The sequence below is a fragment of the Garra rufa genome, chromosome 9, assembly GCF_049309525.1.
Source record: "Garra rufa chromosome 9, GarRuf1.0, whole genome shotgun sequence".
Lineage (NCBI taxonomy): Eukaryota > Metazoa > Chordata > Actinopteri > Cypriniformes > Cyprinidae > Garra > Garra rufa.
Window position 1 is genome coordinate 7596215 of NC_133369.1, and position 26892 is coordinate 7623106.

Sequence of the window (26892 nt, forward strand, 5' to 3'; positions counted from 1 at the left end):
ATTTTGAGAAAAAAAGTCAGAATTGTGAGTTTATTATTGCAAATATATCTCGCAATTCCGACTTTATGACTCAATTTTCCTCAGAATTGTCATATAAACTCGCAATTCTGATGTTTTTTACAATTGCGAGTACAATAAAATCACAATTGAGAGTCATAAAGTCAGAATTGCGAGATATAAACTTGCAATTCTGACTTTTTTTCTGACAATTGAAGTTTACATCTCCCAAATTCTGACTTTTATCTCGCAATTCTGACTTTTTTTCTCAGAATTGCGTCATATAAAGACCAGTTCTGAGGAAAAAAACTGATATGTTCACAGAATTGCATTTACTGTATATCTCACAATTCTGACTTTATTATGCAGTTGCGACTTTATTTCTCGCGATATAAATTGCGCGATATAAAGTCACAATTCTTACTTTATAACCCGCAATACTGACTTTTTTTCCTCGCAATTCTGAGAAAAAAGGAAGAATTGTGAGATAAAAAGTTGCAATAAACCTTTTTATTTTTTATTCAGTGGCGGAAACGGGCTTCCATACAAACATTTATAACATGATATAATGAAACTGTATGAATATTCCGTGACATTTTAAGGCCAGACTTGAAAGCAAAAGTATTAAACAAGATCCATAAAAGCTGTTTTTTCATGAACTTTGGTGCAGGCGTTGGGACTGGCAGCCTGTGGGTCCTGAATTCAGGAGCCTTTGAAATGATAATGTGCTTTCCACTATACATTACATTTTTATGCTGGATTTCAACATTCATGGTTGGGATATTGCTCAGAGACAAACAGCTACTCTGTGAAAATGGGTTTGATGTACTCAGTTTTGGAACTGGCTGCTAAATGAGCAAGGAGGTAAGCGGAGATAAGATAAGCTCGCTTTGCCATGCAAGACACTAAACTGTCACAGCGAGGCAAACATCTCAACATGTTCTGCAGGGGTTTAAGCTGTCAAAAAGAGCATTCAGAGCTCCTCCTGCAGAAATTCTCCTCACAGAGTTGATATGGACAGACGACACAGTTACTGCAAACATGTGTCCGACAACCAGTCAAGTGACAGAAACTGCTAGCGTGGCAAGAATCTCAACGCTTTTGAGAGTGTGTCCCCTCGATCTAGGTCGTTCCATCTGGATTCGGAGATATCTGCCATTCAAGTGTGCCGAAGAGGGCTGCTGGGGACTCTTGGATGAGCGCCTACATCATGAAAATGGGCAGTTTCTCTGAGGAAATGGGATCAAAAGACCATCTGCCCGTTCTGAGGGTCTTGCTCCTCTTTCAGAGTGGCCGAAGAACCCAGAGGAAGATGAAGTGTTGCCACTACAGAATACAAGCTACTACCATCCACCGTATTTTGCAATGTGGAAGTAAGCTATTTAAAGGCATAGCTCACCCAACAATTTTAATTCTGTGATTAAATACTCTCATGTTGTTCCCAGTGTTGTTTTCGTCAACGATGACGATGACGAAATCATTTCGTTGACGCCACTTTTTTTCATGACGATAACGAGACGATGACGAGACAAAAATGGCTCGTTGATGACTAAAACATGACGAGACGTGTGTGAGTTTTCGTTGACGAGACGAGAATAGACGAAAATGTTAGTGGGTGGTCCGTCAGACGTTTAAAATGCATGACATTTCCGCTTATTGTGCATGCCAATTAAAACTTAAAAAGTATCTGACGCCATGGCAAGCCGTTTTAGCATTAAATACTCTTTGCTGTACTAGTATGGCAAGCCGTTTTAGCATTCCATCCTTGTTTGTCTTTTATGTTCTAAAACATTCCTTCATTATTGTAATTATTGGTGAAAATAGTCGATCCGGAAGCTCACATTGTGTTGAACTATAGATCTGCTATTTTCAGAGCTTATAAGTGACACTACCCAACAGCAAAAATATTTACTGACCTACATTAATTTGTTAAAAGACTACTTTTTCCCTTTTTTTGACTAAAACTAGACTAAAACCTTTTTGACTTTTCGTCGACTAAAATTGGACTAAAACTATCACATATAGAAGTGACTAAAATTTGACTAAAACTAAGAAGCATTTTAGTCCAAAAGACTAAGACTAAATCTAAGATGGTTGTCAAAAACAACACTGGTTGTTCCAAACCCTTCATTCATCTTCAGAAAACAAATAAAGATATTTTTGATCAAATTCAAAAGCTGCATAGACAGCAATGCAACTACCACGTTCAAGGCCCAGAAAGGTACTGTAGTAAGGACATCGATAAAATAGTTCATGTGACATTAGTGGTTCAACTGTAATGTTATGAAGCTACAAGAATACTTTTCGTGCACAAAGTAAGCCAAGATAACGATTTTAGCCAACCATTTCTTCTCTTGCGTCATGCGTCACATAAACAGGCGTCGAATAAAGTTGTTATTTTTGTTTTCTTTGCACACAAAATGTATTCTCGTAGCTTCATAACATTAAAGTTGAACTACTGTCACGTGGACTATTTTAACAATGTCTTTACTACCTTTCTGGGCCTTGAACTTTGTAGTTGTGTTGCTGTCTATGCAGGGTTAGAAAGCTCTCAGATTTCATCAAAAATATCCTAATTTGTGCTCCGAAGATGAACGAAGGTCTTATGGGGTTGGAACGACAAAAGGGTGAGGAATTAATGACAGAACTTTCATTTTTTGGCTGAATTATCCCTAAACTAATAGAATGTGTTTTCAAATGTATCTGTACATTATCAAAACATTAGCATTGATGGAATTTCTGAAACATTTTAGTTGAGGTTAATGTTTTTTTTATGTTTTAAAAACATTTGGAAAACATTCCCATTAAATTCTGAAAATTATGTTGTCCAGTTATTTAAATGTTTTTAATGCTTTTAATTTTTAATTGTTTATTTTTAAATTTGTTTATTTACTTTGTAGTTTTTAATGCTTAATGCTTTTTCTTTTTTTCTTTTACTTTCTTTTCTTTTTTAATTCGAAAATATGAACAATATGTGACCCTGGACCACAAAACCAGTCTTAAGTCGCTGGGGTATATTTGTAGCAAAAGCCAAAAATACATTGCATGGGTCAAAATTTTTGATTTTTCTTTTATGCCAAAAATCATTAAGAAATTAAGTAAAGTTCATGTTCCATGAAGATTTTTTGTAAAATTCCTACTGTAAACATATCAAAATGTAATTTTTGATTTGTAATATGCATTGTTAAGAACCTAATTTGGACAACTTTAAAGGTGATTTTCTCAGTCTTTTTTATTTTTTTGCATCCTCAGATTTCTGATTTCAAATAGATGTATCTCAGTCAAATATTGTCCTATCATAATAAACCATACATCAATAGAAAGCTTATTTATTGAGCTTTCATATGATGTATAAATCTCAGTTTTGTCAAATTTAATCTTATGACTGGTTTTGTGGTCCAGGGTCACATATGAGATTAAAGTCAATTTTTTGAGAATAAAGGTGCATCATCATGTATGATGGCGTTTCAGTGCCATGTTACAAAAAAATTCTCCTTCTTTTAAGATTCTAAGGCGGTGGCTGATATTTTGAAAAAAAATAAAAATAACGAGAACATACATGAAAACAAACAGAATAATTTAATGAAACAAATGTCTCATTGTAATAAAAAAAGATTAAAGATTTAACGGAGGTGAATATAGCGCTCTGTCACGTCACATTAAAGTAAAAATGGTATGAGCTATCTAATATAAAAGTATGGTAACAAAATTACACATAATATTTTTGAGTAGTTTTTAAATGGAATTATGTAAAATCTCCCAATTTTTAAAAGAATTTATATTAAAGGTATCAAAATTACAAATCAGTTTCTAGTTGATCCAACTCCTTTAACTATATTGTTGTCTTTTCTGAAGTAAATAATGTCATTTGACAATTCACAAGCTGTTTTATTCACTGTAGTCTATAATAAATGATTGGAAATTACATTTCACATCTTTAAATCCATATTGTTTGTTAGCTATATACAGTGCACAGCATAAATGAGTACATATAAATATAATATATATATAATAAATATAAAAGATGTATTTTCTTAACGATCGCTAAAATAATTCATGAAAAGATGGCAAAATGTAAATGTATTAAACATATAAAAACAACAGTCAATATTTTCTGTAAAATAAGTAAATTAGCCAATTTTGTTTAGATGAAGGAGTGCAGAAATGAGTACACCCTAGATTTAATTTAGCAAATGTATAAAGTACTAGTACTTAGAATGTCTTTTAAAACTTTAAGCATACTGCTCTGACCCTTCTTGGCACTGAGTGTACAAGTTCATGACAAAATGTCACATTTGTCCTTTTTAACTACCGGAGGACGACCTCCTTAAATGCTCTGGTCTTTAATGGGGAGTTTTGCTCAGCTTGTCTCTATCCCCAACAGCTGCCCAAGAGCATTAAGATTGAGTGAAATACATGTTCACTCAAGGATTTTCACCTTGGGAGAATAATTATCTTCATTGCCATGCTAAAAAAAAATCCCAATAATGTAGGGAATGAAGGGAGGGTAGCATCTTCAGTTTAAATTTTTTGTATTACGTCACACAGTGGTGTGTGAATTCATGACATCATTGATAAAGCACAACTCCCTCACACCTTCAACACTCATATGTCCCCATATAAGAGCTTTACTACCACTGAATGTCACTGTGGAAACCAGGTACTTCTCACTGTAGTCCTTCCCTAGCAACAACATAACATTTTGGATGCTTTTGGATCCGAAATGATTGACTTTGTCTCTTGAGACCAGAGTATGGATTCCCAGATGTCTATATTTTGTAAATATGGGCTTTAGAAGAGGTTAAATGAGTTTATTGTGCTTTGGCTACAGTAGCCCTGCTGAAAAAAACAGCATATGCTGGTTAGGTATGTTTTGGTGCTGGGATGCTGGTTTATGCTGGTCCTTTGCTGGTTTATGCTGGTTAATGCTGGTCATTTGCTGGTCATGTTGCTGGTCAAGGACCAGCATAAACCAGCAAAGGACCAGGGTAAACCAGCTAAAACCAGCATCCCAGCACCAAAACATACCTAACCAGCATATGCTGTTTTTTTCAGCAGGGAGGTAATTCTAATGGCGACAACAACTATGCATGTCACTTCTGCAGGCTGCGTCATACTCTGTAAGATACTCTGTGAGAAAGGTGTCACTGCTCTGAGACATTTGCACGGTATTTCTCTGGCTCTTTTTCTAGCAAAAATTCACTCATCATTACATTAAAACTTAATGTGAAGACCTGACTATTTCAGGAGCTTTGTCACAAGTCCATTGTTTTTAAATGTTGGTGCTACTTCTGCTTCATTTTCACATTTAAAACAATAATTTGGTATTTCTCTTGTACCATTGTCCTTTTTTATGCTAAGGTTCAAACTACTTTCCTGTTAACCAAAAACAGCCTTAAAACTACACTTTTTTATTTATTTTTATATAGTTTTATTTAGTAACTTTCAGGAGGGTGTACTCATTTTTGCAACGTGACATTTTATCGCTTTGATAAGAAAATCTTATTTTGCTGAATAATTTTGACATGCTTCTTTGGTTTTTGATCAAGCAGGCTTGTTGGAACATTATAGCTTCAAAGAACCCTAACATGTCTTCTAAGTGTAACAGGTATTAAAAGTAATGTTCATTTTGTATATAGAATTACACAAAAAATGTTAAGTATACCTGATATGCCTATCTGTGTGTGCATCTTCCCCTTTAAATTTCTTCAGCAGCGTAAATCTTAATTTCCTGTCTTGGCACCACCTCTTCCCTTTCTGCGCTGTCTCCGCATGGGAGAGGTGGGTTTCTGTCAAGCTCCAATTAATCTGATGTCATCTCTAACTTTTATATCACTTTAAAAGATAGTTTTCCTCTTTAAATCATATATTTGACTCTATTCTTCATGTATATTTTGTTATTTTCATTAATTTGTTTTTATTAAGATTGTGATTTAATTTTTATGTTTCGTCGATGCGTTCGATGTATATGCTAAATGAGTTGCACTTTCTCCTTTAACAGAAAGTACGAAAAGGGCGAAAACACACTGCTAAAAATCATATTCTGTGTTATCAGGTATGCTGTTTTGTCACTTGTTGAGTTTGTTGTTTAAAAGTTGTATTTCCTTTCCTCTTCCCTTTCTGCGCTGTCTCCGCATGGGAGAGAAAGTACGAAAAGGGCGAAAACACACTGCTAAAAATCATATTCTGTGTTATCAGATTAAAGCAGCAGTTGAACCGTCACTTGATGTTCGTCTGGTTACTCGTACAACAGAAAGAAAACACAACGCAGACTATACCGGTTACATAAGTAAAGAGTGATTGCTGAATTTGTTCAGTTTTAGAGGGGGCGTACTCATTTATGCTGTGCACTGTAAAACTGACAGAACTTGAAAGCTAATTAAAAAAAATTATTGTAAAGAAAAAAACATTTTTAAAACATTAATGTTAGCAAAACTTTCTTATTTATATTATTGTTAGCTGGTTTTGCATTACCAAGCAATGTGTTATGATCATGATAATAAACTAAAATATTATAACAAATACCATTTTGCAATATCAAGTAACAAAGTAGGCTGCTTGTGTAAAAGTAAAATAGCCAGCAGAAAATGGCACCAGAAGCTTTGCACATTCAAGTTACCAAGACCCGTGGCCACTCTCAGTTAAAAACAAGGTTGATATGTTCTCTATTGAAATTCTCTCATGAACTGAAATGCATTAGACCGAAAACCAAGCATTTCCTGAAATGCATACAGACAACAGGTCTAATATTTTTGGAAGATTGTGCCCTACTGAGAGCTGAATTTATCACGGGCCTTCCTCCCAGCTGGCATAAACACAACGCAGCCATCCACAGCACAAGGCTTGAGTCTCATTCAAGCACCATCTCTTCCTTTTCTTTGCATTCACCGGGAATATAGTTAGCTTTAACGACATCCAGAGGGGGCGGTGAAAAGGGGCAAGCCTCCAGGCTCAGATATCCTCATCAAAGAAGATCAGTTTCCCTTGCCCGAAGATGAAAAAGCATGTGCTAAAAAGCCCGGGGTCAGAAAATGTGTAATACAGATACATCCCCGGTTTGACTGATTTGGCTGAAGCAACAAGGCCACGAGTTCTTCGTTTCGCTGAATGAGACTCAAAAGACAGAGCTGGCAGTAGTTATTCTCTCTTGTGAATCATCCGGAATCACTTCTGGATGAATCACATAAACGTCCAACCAATTTCCATGTGTTGCATTTGATAAAACATTAATTAAACGTCTGAAAAGCCATCCATTTAGTCTCTCTGATGAAGCTAGCATGCTAATCATATGACGGGGAGCTACTATCCCAGCTGAAAATAGGAGCTTAGACAGTTAGTTGGTTTGGTTGGTTATGTGTTGTTGTTTTTGTCTGTCATTACATTGCTTGGAGCATAAGAAGCAAATAGGGGATTTAAAAGAAATAATATAATATTATATTTACGTGTGTGTGTGTGTGTGTGTGTGTGTGTGTGTGTGTGTGTGTGTGTGTGTGTGTGTGTGTGTGTGTGTGTGTGTGTGTGTGTGTGTGTGTGTATATGGGTCAAAGATGTCAAAAGAAATTTACAAAAGTAATTAAGTCCATAGAAAGCACATTACATGTTAGTAAAGTGTCTACTTTTAAGGATTTAAATACGTTTTTGGAAAAAAAGTGTCAACATTTGGTTGAAATAATGTTACATTGTCATTCAGTGTAACACAATATTTATGTAAACATGTTTTTTTTTTCACTTGTACATATTAAAATATATAAAAGACTAAGGGAGCATATACAATTTTATTGTGTTTTAAATAAGTTTAAAAAAAAAATCTAACTGACAAATGGGCAAAACCTTGTATAGTGGCAAATTTTAAAAACGTAGAATTACAACTAATTAGTATTTGGGGTGAAATTAGTATACATATCTTTTAATATGTCATAAATTGATTTTTGTTGTAAATATGTCTGACAAGATTGTTAAACTGAATGACATTTTTAGTGGAAGTCTTCTGTAAATTAGTAAAAAATGTATGATATTTATTTTTTGCTCAGAAAAACCAAAACAAAAATGCAACTGAATTAAACAGAAAACTTTTTAGTTTCAAAGTTTTTGCATCCCTTTTTGCTTTTTGCTTTGATCCATATATATTTTGTTCATATTTTATGCTGTAGAGGACATCAGGACTAAGAAAATAAAGGGTAATAAAAGAAAAAAAAAAACCTTGTCAAACCTCCAAACATTTGGTATGTCTGAAAAGCCCAGATGTCCCCTTTTAAGGACATCCAAACTTAAAATTGTAAAATGTACACAACCAGTCAAAAGTTTTTGAACAGTAAGATTTTTAATGTTTTTTAAAGAAGTCTCTTCTGCTCACCAAGCCTGCATTTATTTGATCCAGGTACAGCAAAAACTGAGTATATTTTAAAATATAACTTATTCCTGTGATCAAAGCTACATTTTCAGCATAATGACACAGTCTTCAGTGTCTTTAATTTAGCAAGGATGATTTAAATTGATCAAAAGTGATGATAAAGACATTTATAACGTTACAAAAGATTTTTATTTCAGATAAAAGCTGTTCTTCTGAACTTTCTACTTATCAAAGAAACCTAAAATATACATAATAATAAAAATAAAAGTTTTTGAGCAGCAAATCAGAATATTAAAATAATTTCTGAAGGATCATGTGACTGGAGTAATGATGCTAAAAATTCAGCTTTGAAATCACAGGAATAAAATACATTTTAAAATATATTTAAATAGAAAACAGTTGTTTTAAATAGTAAAAACATTTTATTTTATTTTTTTCTGCTGCACTTTGGATTAAATAAATGCAGGCTTGGTGAGCAGAAGAGACATTTTACTGTTCAAAAACTTTTGACTGGTAGTGCATGGTCTCATAAAACACAAATCAAGCAACTTGAATTGAGTCTAAAATCATTATTGCATTCTATCCATTCATTTTGAATTGACACGAATGTAGAAAGATGCTTTTTAGCATCCAGATGGTTTGGTTACAGTATCTACCAGCATGTGTTAACTGACAACCGGTGCAAAAATCAACCAGGAACGAAATACACTGTTATCTGTGTTGGCAACTTCTGAGTTTACTCAAATCAAAGAGTTGAAATAGTTTGACAATGCAGACTTCAAACCCAATTAGACAGAATTTTAAAACCTAAATGGTGAGTCACAAATACTGTTTCTGTCTTCATTCAGCCAAGTAGAAGCTACTGAAGCAAAACTAATAAGAAGATGAGAGGCTATAATACATCAAACATGTTTGCTGCTTTAAACGCTGTACTTAATGAGGCCTCTTCTACACCAAAAAGCACCTTTCATTGATATGTTTTGAGCCTTACTCATCTTACATTAAGCACAAATAATATAGCAGTACTCATTTCTCACATATCCTGGGGATATAGCATATTTTATCTTTATTCAGCTCAATCATGCATCATATTCCAAAATGTAAAATGCTACCCCACCATACCTGAGCGCACATCAAAGTTTCTCACACTGGTAATTAAAGCAACACCTAAATTATTAACTGCATTTCGTATTTCACACGCAGGCTTTTCCCGCTGGGGAGACACGTTTGATTGCGCCATGCAAAAGACGACTAATGCAAAAGAACTGCAGGATTTTACTGCAGAACACTTCATAAATCAGCATAAAGCAATCCCAGAAAGACAAATGAGAAGCAGAGAGAATTTTAAGCACAATACAAGTTAAAAACAACGTTCATTTGATATTCAACAAAACTGAATAACATAAAAGCCGCATATATCAAAGCCAAAGCCAGAGTACTCAGGGCTTACAGCAAAGTAGCCGGATTCCTTTTTGAGCCAACATGCTGTTTACAAAAGACTCTGTGGCCTCGAGAAATGTTTGGAAACTTAAGCCACACTTTAAAATATCTGAACGTCTATGCATTGAATAACAAAATATCGCAGCAAGTGGCATTTTAAAGAATGACAGCATAAGAAAAACACTTCAAAAGTAGCGTGTTGGGTTTTAACAGATTAAACTGAATGCAGTTTAATTTATAACAAAGAAACGCAGTTCAAAATTAGTATTTGGATACTCAGTGGTTTTCAAACGGTAGTGAAATATTAGTTTATGTGATGAATTTCACCTCTGGTTCCTAGGGCTGGTCTATATATCCAGTTTATCTGTAATGCTTTTGGTATTACTTTAAAAAAATAAAGATGTACTGTACAAACACATGTTTCTGATTTAAAAAGGTAATTGCGACTTTTTATCTAACAATTATGACTTTTTTTCTCAGAATTTCTCAGACCTTGCATGGTACAAACTCGCAATTCTGATTTTTTTTTCAGATTGCGTGTTATAAAGTCAGACTTATGATACATAAAAATGCAATTACGAATTATAACTGCGTGTTATAAACTCGCACTTCTGAGAAAAAAAGTCACAATTGTGAGATATAAACTGACAATTCTGAGGAAAAAAAGTCAAAATCGTGAGTTTATGTCTCGCAATTCTGACTTCATTTCTCAGAATTGTGAGTTTATATCTCACAATTCTGACTTTATAACTCTAACATTTAACATGATATAACATCTAACATTTAAAATGATATAATAAAAATTCTTCTTCAGTGAGCCCTTGTATTGGAGAGGATTTTCTTCTTCCAAAAAATATTAGTTAGACTTATCGCACTGGACTAAATCTCACTGATTCTGCTCATTTCAGGGTATAACAACTTCCCAAAAATGTATAATTGTCATTCATGCCTTCATGGTAAAAAAAAATGACAGGCCTACAAAAAAATAAATACATTACAAATTTGTTGTTTTGGCAAATTAATAGAAAACATTGAATTTAATCTTTTTATCAAATTTCTTTCAATTAGCACAGGTTTTGCACCTCAGTTTTTGAGTAAACATTGCCAAAAATATTCAAAATAATATATGATTTTTTTGTTTACTGAAAAATTGGAGTGCATAAGCTCAGACCAATGAGGTCCAATTAGTCAGCTCCAAAAATAAATACAAAACATGTGCTCATTGAAAGTAAACTAGATGACAAAAAGACTAATACCATGAAATGGTGCATAATTAGAGATTTACAAGCAATGTTAAAAAGCCGAATCATTTTTGACCCGGGACACTAAAAGTTAAAACAAATGTCCTTTTTGAATCTATATGGCAAACATGGTTGTTAGTTGAAATGATGGCCCTGATCCTATTACCAAATATTGAATTTAATTATCTTAACAACTAATTAATTAGCACATTTTTTGCATTTCTTTTCAGAGCTGACTGATCAAAGGCCTAAGTGATCTGAACTTATGCACCTCAGTTTTTGAGTAAACATTGCCAAAAATATCCAAAATATTTTTTTAACCTACATGGCAAATATGGTTGTTTGTTGAAATGGTCCTGATTGAAAAAAAAAATAATAATAATAATTTGAAAGCATATCCATAATAATGAATGTATATTGCTTATCATGAAAGTACTGAAAATAACAATATTGTTTTAGCTGTATTGCTTAGCATGTCATTTCAAAAAAAGTGAAATTAGTTCCGAGAAGAGCCTGTGCATCATTTGTTTCCAGAAACCAATTGCTTTGATATTTTATCATAAAATGTCTGAATGTCATTGCATTAGAAGCGTGTCCAAATGCATTAATGCCCTGTGGTGCTCTACAAAAGCAGAGAAGGCCTCCTTTTAATAACAACAGCTCAGTCTCAAAAGCCCAAGCATCCAGAAAATAAAAATGAGCTTCTTAGCAGTTTCCCCAAGTGTATTTCCATCACTTCTTACCTCTGCAGATGGGAATAGGAAAATCCCACACGGCTACATTAGACGTGCTGGTGACACAGGTCAGCTGCGCGTGGCCGTCCAGGGTATATCCAGCCACACAGTGGTACCGGATTCTGTCTCCCACATTGAAGCTCGTTCCATTCAGGATTCCTTTGGCAGGAACTCCTGGATTCCCACAAGAACTGCTTTGTAGTTCTGAGGAGAAACAAAGAGAAGATGCCAAAATCAGACGTAGTAAAGGGCCAGTTGATGCACACAATTTTATTCTTAACGCATTGCTGATTTCTGCTGGTTATAACAGGCCAATTAGCAAGTTGCAAAGCCTGTATTCATCAAAAAATAATGAAAATAATGAATAAAAAATGAATTTGTGCAAGAAACAAAAAGGCCACATCCTACTGCAATAAAAAAAAATATTTATCTATTTAAAAAAAAAAAAGATGATGATGTGTTACAACTGCAGTCGATTATCCTTATTTATTTCTCAGACATCTGACGTTGGACTAATATTCCTGGTTTGACACATTTCTAATCCTCAGGGACACATGTCTGGATATGATATGTTAAGCTCGCTTATCTTTGATTTAAACCGGCACACGTCCGCTCTGAGCACCTGCCACCATCATGAAATTCCATTTCAATCCTCAGTCGACTTCAGACACACTGCGCTGTCCGTTTCAGGCTGATATTTATGACAATCAGATGATCAAAAGTAATCAGTTATGATTATCATGAAGTAGACACTATAAATACTGTCTGGCACAACCGTATACGCTGGATTCTAAAGTGAATATTTCAAACATTTGCAGTTTACTAAATAGAATAAATTATATATACTGCCTGTTATTTAATATAAGTATTCTGCATACTAAAATAAATAGCAGTATGTGAAAATGTTTTTATTTAAAGTTAATAGATCCGTTTGGGGGTGGTAAGTTTTTTAGTGTTTTAAAAGGTTTTTATTGGTCACCAAGACTGTATTTATTTGATAAAAAATGCGGTAAAAACAGTAATATTATGAAAAATTATTACAAATTTAAAGCAATAGTTTTCCATTTAAACTTATTTTACAATGCAATTTATTCCTGTGATGCAAAGCTGATTTTTCAGCATTACTCCAGTTTTCAGTGTCACATGATCCTTCAGAAATCATTTTAATCTGCTGATTTGCTGCTTGTTGAAAACACTTGTGCTGCTTCATATTTCTTTTCGCAGGGTATAATGTTCAAAAGAACAGCATTTATTTGAGATAGACATTTTTTGTAACATTATAAATGTCCTTACTGTCGTGTGTCCTTGCTGAACAAAAGCATTAACAGAATAATTAATAAGAGATTCTAATATTATACAGCATAAAATAGTTTATTTTGTACGCTACAAACATTGATACATCGACACAAACGCCTCATTGTGACATGACACGAACCCTAACCTGCTGTATACTGATTCCTGTCACCACAGAAATGAAAAGTTTGGTGAAGAAGCACTGCGTTTTAGGAAATGACACCATGAACTGAAGAATTCTGCATGTCATCTAGAGAGAAAATGCATATAAATGCATCTACACAGCATGTGAAGAACACAACAAATGTATTTTAAAGGTCCTTATAGTTCTACATTAGAAAGTATAATGCACTTTAATGCATTTTGTTTATTAAATGAAATAGAATAGAGTATATATACTGCCTGTTATTTAAAGTATTCTGCATATTAATATAAATAATACTATGTGAAAATGATTGTATTTAAAGTTAATAGATTAGTTTGGGGGTAGTCAGATTTTTTGTGTTTTTAAAAGGTCTTTATTTGTCACCAAGCCTTCATTTATTTGATAAAAACAATAATATTATGAAAAATTATTACAAATTTTAAGCAATAGTTTCGATTTAAATTTATTTTAAAATGCAATTTATTCCTATGATACAAAACTCACACAATCCTTCAGAAATCATTCTAATCTGCTGATTTGCTGCTCAATAAACCTGTTGAAAACAGTTGTGCTGCTTTATATTTATTTTGCAGGATATAATGTTCAAAAGAACAGCATTTATTTGAAATAGAAATCTTTTGTAACATTATAAATGTTACAATAATGTGTCCTTGCTGAACAAAAGCATTAACAGAATTATTAACAGATTATAACCGTATTATACAGCATCAAATGAATGTGTGCAAGAATCAAAAAGGCCATATCCTACTGCAATAAAAAAAAAGATACTTTTCTATGAAAAAAGATGATTATGTGTTACGATTGCTGTTTTCAACAAGTTTATTTAGCAGTAAATCAGCATATTAGAATTAAAATAGTACAGAGCAGACTGTATTTGTCATTTTTTTGCGCTACAAACCTTGATACATCCACACAAACGCCTTATTGTGACATGACATGAACCCCAGCCTTTTGTATTCTGATTTCTGTCACCACAGAAATGAAAAGTTTGGTGCATTTTAGGAAATGACACCATAAACTGAAGAATTCTGCATGTCATCTAGAGAGAAAATGCATATAAATTCATCTACACAGCATGTGGAGAACACAACGAATGTCTTATAAAGGTCCTTATAGATCTACATTAGAAAGTATAATGCACTTTAATGCATTTCGCTAATGTGCTTCTGCATTAGAATTATACAAGTATAAAAAGTGACCCTCTAAAACGAGCAGACGTGCAAAATTACAACTTGAGCAGATGATTTATAGACGGCGTTTAGCAGCTAGAATGATATGTCAGTGCATTTGCTCCTTGGTACACAGTCAGTGAACCATTAATTTCATCTCAATTTGTGCTCTAAAAGTCTTATGCGTAAAGCGTCTTTAAACCACGTCACTTCACACGAGCGAAACCATTATCTCTATGTCACTCAGTGAGACAGATCCTACTTTTCTTAATCTACCTTTAACAACAGAGCATGCACTTTGACACAAACTTTATGCTTTGCACGAACACATTTTCAATTTGGTTTGGAATCGGGAGCTCCGTTGCTTAAACGAACATAGTTGATCCGATGCTGCATCGCTCACTCTCTGTCTATGTTTTCCTGTGTGACTCTCTGCATAAGAACACGGCACATCTGTCAGCTCATCTCCACTCGCATATAGTCCCACAGAGCTTTACGCCAGTGAACTGGGGTAATGGAGGCATTTCCTGTTCATTACGACAGGTTGGACTCCACGGCTTTCTATATTATGGCAGTCAAATAAATGGCCCGGAGTGGAAATGAATCAGGCTTAGTACAGAAAGTGTGTTGAAGTATTACCTTTGAGAGAGGATTATTTATTTTTCTCCCCCTGTACCAAGGAAGCAATTACAAACCTGGTCCCTCAGCAGTCTAAAAAAAAAAACTCTTAATACAAACAGAGACACGACAAAAGCGTCCGTTTGATTGTGCTACTGCCGCTCTGACTGATGGGCAGGACACTGGTGGAGTGCGACATTTGGAGTTGGAAATTACTTTTAGAAAGAGACCATTCCATGTAATTGCTACTCAGGAGTTGTGATTTGTGGAAATACAAAGCCTATTGATGTGAAATACAGCAGCGGTTCTGCTGAACTGGTTTTGTTTTACGAGGTAGATTTTACTCGGGACACCAATTGGAGACTCAGCACTAGTTTTTTTTTTTTTTTTTTTTTTGTGGTACAACATTAAACTATCCACCTATCCAACCACCATCTATCCATTTATCCATACATTCATCAATTTATCTAGCTATCTATCAGTCTATAATCCACTTATCCATCCTAAATTTCATGGGCCCAACAATATACTGCTCCATCCATTGATCTAATCTATCATTCATTCATCCATCCAATCTATCAGTCTATCATCCATCCATCATGAATTGCACTGGCCCAGCAGTATACTATCTATCCATCTATCTATCCATCCATCCATGTCTATAATCCATCCATCCATCCCTCATAAATTGCATAAGACCAACAATACACTGCTCCATTCATCCATCTGCCCGTACCCAGCTTAGGTCATGGATCACCACCTGGAGATGACTTCAATAGCCGTGGATGTCAACCAGATGAGCTCCAGAGGCGGATCATCAATGAAGACCTCGCCAACCTAGACGGCCATCGGTGCTACACTACGGGATCCTGACGAGTTCTCTACAATCAGACATTGTTACAAACTGCTGGTTTCGTCTGGCCAGAGGAGAACTGGTCCCCCAACTGAGCCTGGTTTCTCCCAAGGTTTTTTCTCCATTTCTGTCACCTGTGGAATTTTGGTTCCTTGCCGCTGTCGCCTCTGGCTTGCTTAGTTGGGGACACTTTCCAGCGATATCGTTTACTATTTAGTGTTGGGCGATATGCACAATTTTCATATCGTCCTATTGTTAGCCTGTGAGATCGCCGATACACGATACTATCGTGCTAATTTATTTAATGATATGTAAATATGTCAATATGTAATAAATTCCTTATTCGTTTTGTAGATATTTTTCTAAATATCACCCACAGATCCATCCATTCATCATTCATCTATTCATTCATCAATCCATCACCCATGCATCCATCTATCCATCCATCATTCATCTATTCATCCATGAATCCATCCATCATTAATCTATCATAAATTGCATAGGCCCAACAACATACTCCTCCTCCATCCATCCATTAATCTATCACCCATCCATCCATCATTCATCTATTCCTCCTTCAATCCATCCATCCATCAATCTGTAATTCATCCATCCATTATAAATTGTATAGGCCCAACAATATAATGCTCTGTTAATCCATTTATCTATCAATCTATCAGTCAATCATCTATCCACCATGAATTGACTGGCCCAACAATCAATCCATCTGCATAGACCCAAAAATATACTGCTTCATCCATCCATCCAGCAATCATCCATCAATCTATCATGCATCCATTCATCCCTAAATCCATCCAACATTTATCCATTCATCTATTAAACCATCCAGCTATTCATCCATCATAAACTGATTGGCCCAACAATACGTTTCATCCATCCATCCATCAATCCAGCAATCAACATTCACCCATTCATCCATTAAACCATCCATTTATCAGTCTATCATCTATATGTCAATCCATCATAAACTGATTGGCCCAACAATATGTTTCATCCATCCATCCATCTATCTAACATTCACCCATTCATCCAGTAATCCATCCATCCATCCATCCACCCATCAGTCTATCATTTATCCATCTATCATTAATTGCATAAGACCAATAATACATTGGTCCATTCATCTATCTGCCAATCATCATTCCATACATTAAACCTATCAATCATCCATCCATCATTTATCTATTCATCCACCAATCCATTCATTTATCATCAATCCATCATAAATTGCATAGGCCCAACAAGATACTGCTCCTCCATCCATCCATTAATCTATCACCCATCCATCCATAATTCATCAATTCATCCATCCATCATAAATTGCATAGGCCCAGCAATATACTGTTTCAGCAATCATCAATCTATCAGTCAATCATCTATCCATCCATCCATCATGAATTGATTGGGCCAACAATACACACTGCTCCATCTATCCATCCATTCATCCATCCATCAACTGTCCATCCAGCCATCTATGTATCATTCATCTATTCATTGATTAATCCATCCATCAGAAATTGAGTAGGCCCAACAATATACTGCTTTATCCATTCATCAATCTATCATTCATTCATTTATCCAGCAATCATCCCTTAATCTATCATTCATTCATTCATCCTTCAATCCATCCAACATTCATCTATTAATCATCTATTAACCTGTCAGTCTATCATCCAACCATTCATCATGAATTGCATTTGCCCAACAATACACTGCTCCATCCATTGATCTACCAATCTATCATTCATCAATCCATCCATCAATCAAACAATCATCCATCCATCAATTAATCTAACAATTAATAATTCATCCATCCATCAATCTAACAATAAATTATCTATCCATCATCATAAATTGCATAGGCACAACAATACACTACTCCATCCATCCATTAATCGCATAGATCCAATAATATACATATTAACATCAACAATATAACTATCAACATGAGTGGCTTTCGATGGCTGCATGCTCTATATTCATATTTAATCTAGTCTGGGTCATATTTTCTTTCACTTTGCGTAGGATGAGAGGATATCCAGCAACCTGTTCATGCTGGCATCAGCCTAATTTGGCTAGCTTTTCCCTAGTGACTAATGAATTTACGCCAAAATACTGTATTATTGGACACACAACAACTGATATGGGAAATGCTTTTCAATAATAAACCCATTTCGCTGTCTATGACCCTTTAGAAAGATCTGCACCAGTTGAAAACCACTACAATAGATGTTAAATCATAAATCAGAATAGATGGTTTAAATTTCTTAACACACCCACAAACACTATTCATATTTCAGAATCAACCTTCCCATCTAACACCGCTTTTTTTATACAATCCAATGAATTCCAAACAAAGTCCTTCCCTACATTTTAGCTCCCTGAATATCTTGTTTCACTCAGAAATGTCACATTAGGAAAGTTAAATGGATTGTAAACACCATTTACAACGAAACACTATACACAGGTATGTGGCGGTCAATGCATGCCATTGAAGTGTCACTCCACAGATAAGTATCTAAGAAATGGCTAAGATTTGGTTTGCTCAATCCTCCTGTGTTTACCTTCACATCCACCGCGGTGGCCTTTGCAAAAAGCATATGATTTATGGAGCACAGCAGGAGAGTGTGTTGTTTTACCCGTCATCACTTAACATGACAGCTTCTACAATAAATACAAACATAAACATGACATAAGCATGGCATGTGGCCTGTCATAGCCATTCATGGCAGGTTATACCTCCAGCACTTGAGACAAACGACACCTCTCTGTCATAATGAATGTTGTTGGGTGATCTGCATTGACAGTTACAGGACTGTGGAAGCACTAGCTTGTCTGTTGCTGCCAATGTACCCAATAACATTGCAGATTTGGTACAACTTAAGCTCTACAAACAGAATCTGACATGCTGTCATTTTGCACAGAAAAAAAAAATTGACTTCAGTTTGAGAAAACAAATGGACCCACTTTATAAATTAGACCTTAACCCACCTTGAAATCTAACCAAAACTTAACCTTAATCACTAGGGATGCATCGAATGTTCGTCAACCAGAATTATTCAGCCGGAAATAGCAAAAAAAGCTCTTTCAGCGTTCAGCCAAATAAGTGAAAAGGCTGAATAAATTATACTGAACAATGACGTGATGCAATCAAATAGAGGCACGCACTAATGCAGCAAACATGTCAGCAGTGTGGAAGCATTTAAAACTGTCCGAGAAAGATGCAAAAATCATTACAAGCACCGACAGCAAGAGACAGTTTAGTATCGCATTGCATATGTTCCATGAGAAGAGAAAGGGGTGGCTGTTGCTGGTTACTGTATGATGACTGAAATCACGAAATGGCCTTAAACCATTAGTAAATAAACTACAGAACGTTATGTTGTCTAATTCACGCGCAAATTGTATGTATTCTGACAGCGCTGTGTTAGCCAGGGTTCAAAGTCCAAAGCGCAAGGAAATAATGAGAATCATTCATAAATCTGCTCCTGTCAGCAAAAAGTAGTACTGAGGTCTTCTTGTAGGTTTCCACCAAAATAAAAGTCAACATTAATAAATATTAGCATTGTAATTTTACGGTTGTTCTGTAAAAAAAAGTAAGACAAAAATAATGATAACCATTACAACAGCTCTATTAATATATTTATTGTAACATTCTATTTTACTCAGCAAGGCTGCGTTAATTTGTACATTAAAAACACATGCCTGATTCAAGAAGGGGGTCTCAAATTCTTATTATCTCTTATTAATTTTAAGTTAAAATGTGCTTTGTTGGTAGGCAATAAAGTCTTCTAGAATGTTAAAACTGTCCAGTGTTAAGTAAATAATTTTAAATTGTTGTTTAGATTTTTTTTTAAACCAAGAAAAAAACTGTAAAAAGCACATTTTGGCAATTTAATTTTTGCAATGGTGAAAACAAATGGCAAAATACATTGGGGAAAAAACACAAAAAAATTTGAGCCCAGTGTTTAATTTTGTTTGGCTTCGGGCCAAGAATTTTCATTTCGGTGCATCCCTATTAATCTCAATTCCAGCAAATGTGGTTTGCAATTCAACACATAGATAAAGACACCTAATATAAAGTAAAACATAAAAATAATATCACTTACTAACCTTGTCTGTGTAATAATTTTGCATTCAGATCACAATTCCTGAAATGACTTTGTGAAGTTGGTAAATTCTCATGCAAAGGGAGATGAAAGCAAATTTGTGTAATCATCTGCAAAGTGCTGATGTAATGAATAACAAGGAGTTAATCCACCCAGAATAGTCCAACTGCTAAAACAGCATTTAAAATGACATCTACAATCAAATAATATACATTTTTTTCAAGTCTGCATTTAAAACCTTTCTTTTAAATATTTTGCCATAATATAAGTGCATTCCAGTAAACACCGCTGTTTGTTTTAAAAAATTGGGCAATGATCCGAAATTATTTTCTGTGGTAATCGACAGCATGTCACAGATGCTGCCAATAGAGCTTAACTTGTATTGAATGAGGGATATTTCTTTCAATCAGAAATAGCTCAGATAGATTCCACTGAACAGACAGAGCCCCTTGCGACTGACCTCAGCTCTCTTATTATGAGAAATGGCTGCTATTTTGATCCCACTTGTGCTTGCTGGAGATGTTCATAATAGCTCCCAAAGTGTCTGTGAAAAGACCACCAGAAACACTATAAGGACACTTTTATCTCAATTCATCTAAAAGAAAATAGAACGGCCATTATTTGTGGTCATCCCTCAAACTTGAAGCCTTTAAAACTTTTATTTGTAACCATAACCATACAATGATAAGGCCTATTAGAGAAATTCAGCAAAGTTAAAAAAACCAACAACCTCCTGAAATGATTGCTGATGCATTTGGCCTAAAAATATAGGCAAAACTGGAGAAAGTGAAGCTAAATAAAATCAAATAATTAATGACAGGTCAGATGTTTATCATATTTGTAAGAAATAAAAGTAGATGTATGAAATTTCTAATTTATAGATGTAAATATCTAGATATAAATGTTCAACTTTTTTGAGCATCCATAACCACCCCAGCACAGGGTTGAGGTCTATCTAGCAGACCAATAACAGATGGAGCGATTGAACTGTTTGAAATCAATTATTATTTTAGCAATTCTCTGCCACTAGAGCTTCAGAATTTACACAGATCACCTTTAATATCTATTCTATATACATTCATACGCCAAGACTGAGTGCGGAGAGTATAGTGGGCAAACCGCTGAGGTAATTACCACAGGCTGATCCCAGGAGATGAGCCATTCATCCCTCTATACATCTAATGACTTTGCTGCCCTTGAAGATGATGGAAGTTTGTCAGAGCATCTATATTGCAACGCTGAGCACACTTCAGCACACAGCAATCTTTCCCTGGGAGGCTGTCACAAGTCTCGGTGCATTCAGAATTATTGAGCTGTTTTTGCATACAAGCAATCAGCAAACACCATCAAAAACCTTCACAGGATCCACAGGGACGGGGCCACAGGGAACCCAAAGACAGGCAGATTTCACGGGTCACCAGAGAGCGTAATGTATTTGGGAGACATTACGATGCAATAGGCCACGAACAGCAAATTTCAAAGGTTGCAACACAAGACAAAGAGTGCTGCCATTTCTGCTGTGTTCTCATTTTGCTCACATTTCCATAAACGAGCGCTCTTTAGTCATCCCAGGAAATGTTCCCGAATCAATGTTTTGGCCTGTCCTAGCATTTAGATGGCTAGAGGCTCTGCAGGGAGGACCGTTAATGCACGTCGTGATGGTCGAACATTAGCATGTTGATCGTGACATATGGTATTTCCAGAGTCATTGGCATTCAATTGAAGGGCAGACAGAAAGGTTGAGCTTTTGCATCCAAGTCTATACTCAGAAGTTGACTCGTACCGGATGGCGATAGACACATTAATCAAAGCGCACGCACTGACTGTCAAACATGGTTTCGGTTGTTCCGACGTGACGGAAAACTGACAGGAACCAAAATGAGATTTCTTTTCCCCTGTGTGTGTCCATCTCTCTCTCTCATAAATGTTGAATCACTAGCACATTAAAACCATTGGACACGAACCATCCCTTGTTATTGCTGCTTGCTAAGACTTATAACCCTTAACCCCTCGCTGTTTGCACTGCGGACACATATTATACCTGAAATCACCAGGCTTGTTGACAAGAGGTGAGCTTTTGCTTTTTTAATAGATCGAACAAACAATTTCACCTGGTGGATCCCAAAACACTCTCCCAAAACACCCACTACCTAGCACATCCTACAAACTGAACTAAAAAAAAAATCAAAAAGACAAGGGAGGATTCATTGATCCATGTTGGGACTCATAACCCCGAAGAATATGGGGACTAACATCTACCCAAAATACCCTAGCAACAACCTAGTAAACCCTACAAATCATGCCAAAAAATTTTAAGAAAAATTTTTTGACTCTTGCTAATTGACTTAAGTTGTGACCCAATGGAGACTTTAACAAATCAGACCTACCTAGAACATCCTACAAACTGAACTAAATTAATCACGAAGACAAATCACAAAGGTGGGGTTCTGACTCATTGACCCATGATTTGACTCATAAACCCCCCAAAATATCAAAGAGACTTAAGAGCAATCACCTAGAATCCATTCAAAATACCTTAGCAACTACCTAGCACACACCCTACAAACCAGGGCGGACTTCTTTCATTTATCAACCCATGTTGGGACCCATAATCTCCCAAAATTATTAAAGATACTTAGGTCAGACTGGTCTTAGCTGGTCAGGATGGGAGACCAGCTGACCAACGAGTTTAAAAACAGCTTGGCACAGCTGGGAGTCCAGTTTAACCAGGCTGAGAGACCAGCTAAAACCAAGTACTTCCGTCTTAAACCAGCTAAAATCAGGATGGGCAACCATCTTCTATAGCCTACAAAACACATATTAAACCCTAAAACCATGTCAAAAAGAAAATGGATTTATGTTAGGACTCATAAACCCCAAAGAATTTAAAAGAGACTGCAATCATCCAAAAATACTCTAGCAACCATCTAGCAAATTCATCCAAAATACCCAAGAAACCAACCAGAACTTCCTACAAAACCATGCCAAAATCCTTGAGACCATGAGGGCTCTTTGGACTCATTAATCAAACTATTTGTGACCAATAGACCCCCAAGAATGTTATGGTGGTCAACATTATATTTTGGCAATAATCATCTAGAAACCATCCAGAACACCTAGAACACATTACAAACCGTGAAAAAAAAAAAAAAAAAACAAGGAACCAGGGGGGCTCTTTTCACTCACTGACCCATATTGGGACCATAGACCCCAAAGAATTTCAGAAAAAACTGGTGGCAATCTCCTGGCAACCATCCAAAAAATTACCCTAGAAACCACTACAATACCATGCCAAAAAATCATATAGAGGCCAGATGGGCACCCAAGAATATTATGGTGGTCAACAGACATTACAAGGAAAAGACTTGACAATAATCAATTAGCAACCATCCAAAATACCCTTGCAATACATCTCTTCATAAAAATGCTTCAAATGAGACTTTAAAAGAGCCTAAATTTTTTTAATTATATACATCAATCTATGGAGATGAATGACAATGAGACAAAGTCATTGTGAATTCAGTGGGAATCCCAGGCCCTCTGGAGTGCAATAACCTACAGGATTAATATTCCAAAACCCATAAAATTCAGAAGCACATTAAACACAAAAGCATGAGCCAAAGCCCAGGCTGGTCAATGGGACTGAATAATTCAGACTGTAAAGATGGAGCAGATGGGACAGCATGCTGTGGTCAGGTCAGGAGGATAACAGGTGGAGAGAGTGATGGAAGATGGCGACTGGTTGAGAAATGACAGTCACTGAGGGTGTAGATGACCCAGACGCTTGCAAACTCGACCAATCATGGCCAGAAGCTGAAATAAACTTGATGGCACAGCACAACATCTGCTCAGATATTAAACATTCCCTTTTGGGTGAACTGAGTTATTTGGGCTGAAATAAGTGATCCAAAACTAGGCAGACCAGAGACAGACAGCATTAGCGTTTTTAAAGGGTACATATAATAGAAAATCAGATTTTCTTGTTTGTTTGTTTTTTTATTGTTTTATTACATATTCTCACTTTTACAATTCAAAACAAGATATCCGTCAAATTTAGCACATGAGGTTCTGACTTTACCTTGTTTCTTTACCTTTCCAGCTAATCAGACTTTAAGCAAACAGAATGATTTTAACATCCATCTGTCTGCTGGACAGCCCATCTGACTATCAGTCTATTTATGTCTGTCTCCTATCAGCCCACACCCTGAACAAGGAACTAACAGCCGTCCAGAACACACTAGCAATAGTAGCAATCATTCGGAACACCCTAGCATCCGCCTAGCAATGTCCTTGCAAATAACAGTCTGAACAACGAACTAGCAATCACTGGGAACACCCTAGCAACCACTCAAAATACCCAAGCTTTGCCCTAACAAATTAACCTGAACAATGAATTTGCATTAGTATAGATCACCTTAGCAACCACCTAACAATGTTCTGCCAAGAACTGTAATATTTCGAAACATCTTGACAACCACCAAAAATTCCCTAGTGACACACTAGCAACCCACAAGTAATCACCAACAATTACCTAGCAACATCCTAGGAAAATGAACTGCCTGCATAATGAATTTATAATTATATAGAACACCCTAAAGAATCAACAGTCTAAACAATGAATTTACAATCATACAGAACATCCTAGCAACCACCTATCAACGCCCAAGCAAATTATCTGCCTGAGCAAAGAACTAGAAATCATTGAGAACAAGGAAACCACTCAAAATGCCCTAGCAAACTTACAGCCTAAACTAAGAATTTGCAAGACTCTAGCAACCACAAAAAAAAATCCTTAGCACCAACCTAACAACCCACATCCTGAACAAGGAACCAAAAAATCCAGAAAACCCTAGCAACTGTCAACAGTTTTCTAGCAACTGACTAGCAACACCCTGGCAACCAACAACAATTTCAAAAACACCCTTAGAAACCTACACCCTGAACAAGGAACTAACAAATCAATCATTAACAACTAGCAACTGTCTAACAACATCCAGGGAAAAAAGAATTGCCTGAATGAATGAATTTACAGTAACTGTATACAAAACACCCATTGTCAGCTTAAAGTCCCCATGAAATCAAAATTAAAAATTTTTGGCTTTAAGTATGAACATATTAGCATTAAGATTTTCTATAATCTAGTGTGCTTCAAAACAACGACAAAATTTGCATTTACAAGATATGGGCATTCAAAACTTACAGTCTCGTCACTTCCGCCAATGTGAAAATCAACGATTTTGATGATATCTCCGTGCACGTCAGCTTCTCATCAAATGTTCTGGCCAATCAAATGCTCTCTAGAGTCCGTAACGTCCCGTCCCCTACACTATAAATAGACGCTGAATCTGCAGCTAAAATCAGTCACTTGTTCACAGCGCAAGTGTTTTCTGTTTGGTGAATGGCATGTAGTGCGCAATGTAGGCAATAGAGAACAATTCAGACAGTGTGAATGTGCTTTCCATTGGGGCAAATGAGGTTTCACGGTGGGTCACGCGAACCGCGGCAGCGCACACAGTCTACTCCCCATTTTGATTCCAGTCCAGAGACGAGAAAACACGGAGCAGATCAATGGATTAATGGAACGCTATTGGCTATTCAAAAGAAGTGGGTGGAGCTGGGCGATATGTTTTTGTTTCAGTTAAAATTACGTCACCACATAGAATAACGCTGCATGTTTCAAGGCACTTCAGTGGACCTTTAAATACACCGTAGCAACCACAAACAAATCCCTAGCAACACCCTAAGAACCCACATCCAGAACACCCTAGCAACCATCAACATCCAAGCAAATTTAAAGCCTGAACAATAAATTTACAATCATAAAGAACACCCTATAGAAACCATCTAACAACACCCCAGCAAATTATCCGCCTGAACAAAGAACCAGTAATCATTCAGAACAAGGAAACCACCCAAAAAGGAATTTGGAACACTCTAGCAACCACAAAAGAAACCCTTGCAACACCCTAACAACCCACACCTGAACAAATAACTAAAAATCGTCCAGAACACCCTAGAAACCATCAACAATTTTCCTGCAACTGCCTAGCAACAACAAGGAACTAAAAATCCAGAACAGCCTGGCAACCACCAACAATTTCCTTGCAACCACCCAGCAACATCCTAGCAAATTTAAAGCCTGAACAATTTTACAAATCATAAAGAACATCCTAGAAACCATCTAACAACACCCAGCAAATTATCAGCCTGAACAAAGAGCTAGTAAAACATTCAAAACAAGGAAACTGCCCAAAATGCCCTAGCAAACTAAAAGCCTCAAAGAATTTGCAAGCATTTGGAACACCCTAGCAACCACACAAAATGCCCTAGCAACACCCTAGCAAACTAAAAGCCTCATTAAAGAATTTGTAAGCGTTTGGAACACCTTAGACACCACCCAAAATATCCTAGCAACACCCTAGCCTGAACAAAGAATCTACAATCATTTGGAACACCCTAGCAACCACCCAAAATACCCTAGCAACACCCTAGCCTGAACAAAGAATCTACAATCTTTAAGTAGTGCCTAGGATAGCAAAGTCCACTAAAGGAGGGAGAGCCTTTTTACATTTGGCTCCCAAACTCTGGATTAGCCTTCCTGATAACGTTCAGGGTTCAGACACACTCTGTATGTTTAAATCTAGATTAAAGACTAATCTCTTCAGCCAAACATTCACATAATGTATCTCATAACGTTGTACTTCAGTTACATCTGATCAAATGCACATCAACATTCTTCAGCTTGGCAAAACACATAATTTTTGCTTGGTTGGAACAGCAGCTATGCTAATTATTTCTCTATTTGTTTCTCTGTTTCTGCCACAGGATTTCCATCCTGTGGTAACTAGGAATTACACAAGATTCGATCTGGATTCAGAATACCCAAGAAGAGATGATGCCA

At 36.0% G+C, this 26892-nt stretch overlaps 1 protein-coding gene across 1 annotated transcript in view; it reads right to left on the minus strand.

Moving 5' to 3' along the window:
* csmd3a (CUB and Sushi multiple domains 3a) overlaps positions 1 to 26892 on the minus strand; it is a 516772-nt gene that overhangs the window by 422825 nt on the left and 67055 nt on the right. Inside the window, exon 4 of the mRNA XM_073847643.1 lies at positions 11772 to 11966. Coding sequence (XP_073703744.1) covers positions 11772 to 11966 — 195 coding nt within the window. The remainder of the gene's footprint in view (positions 1 to 11771; positions 11967 to 26892) is intronic.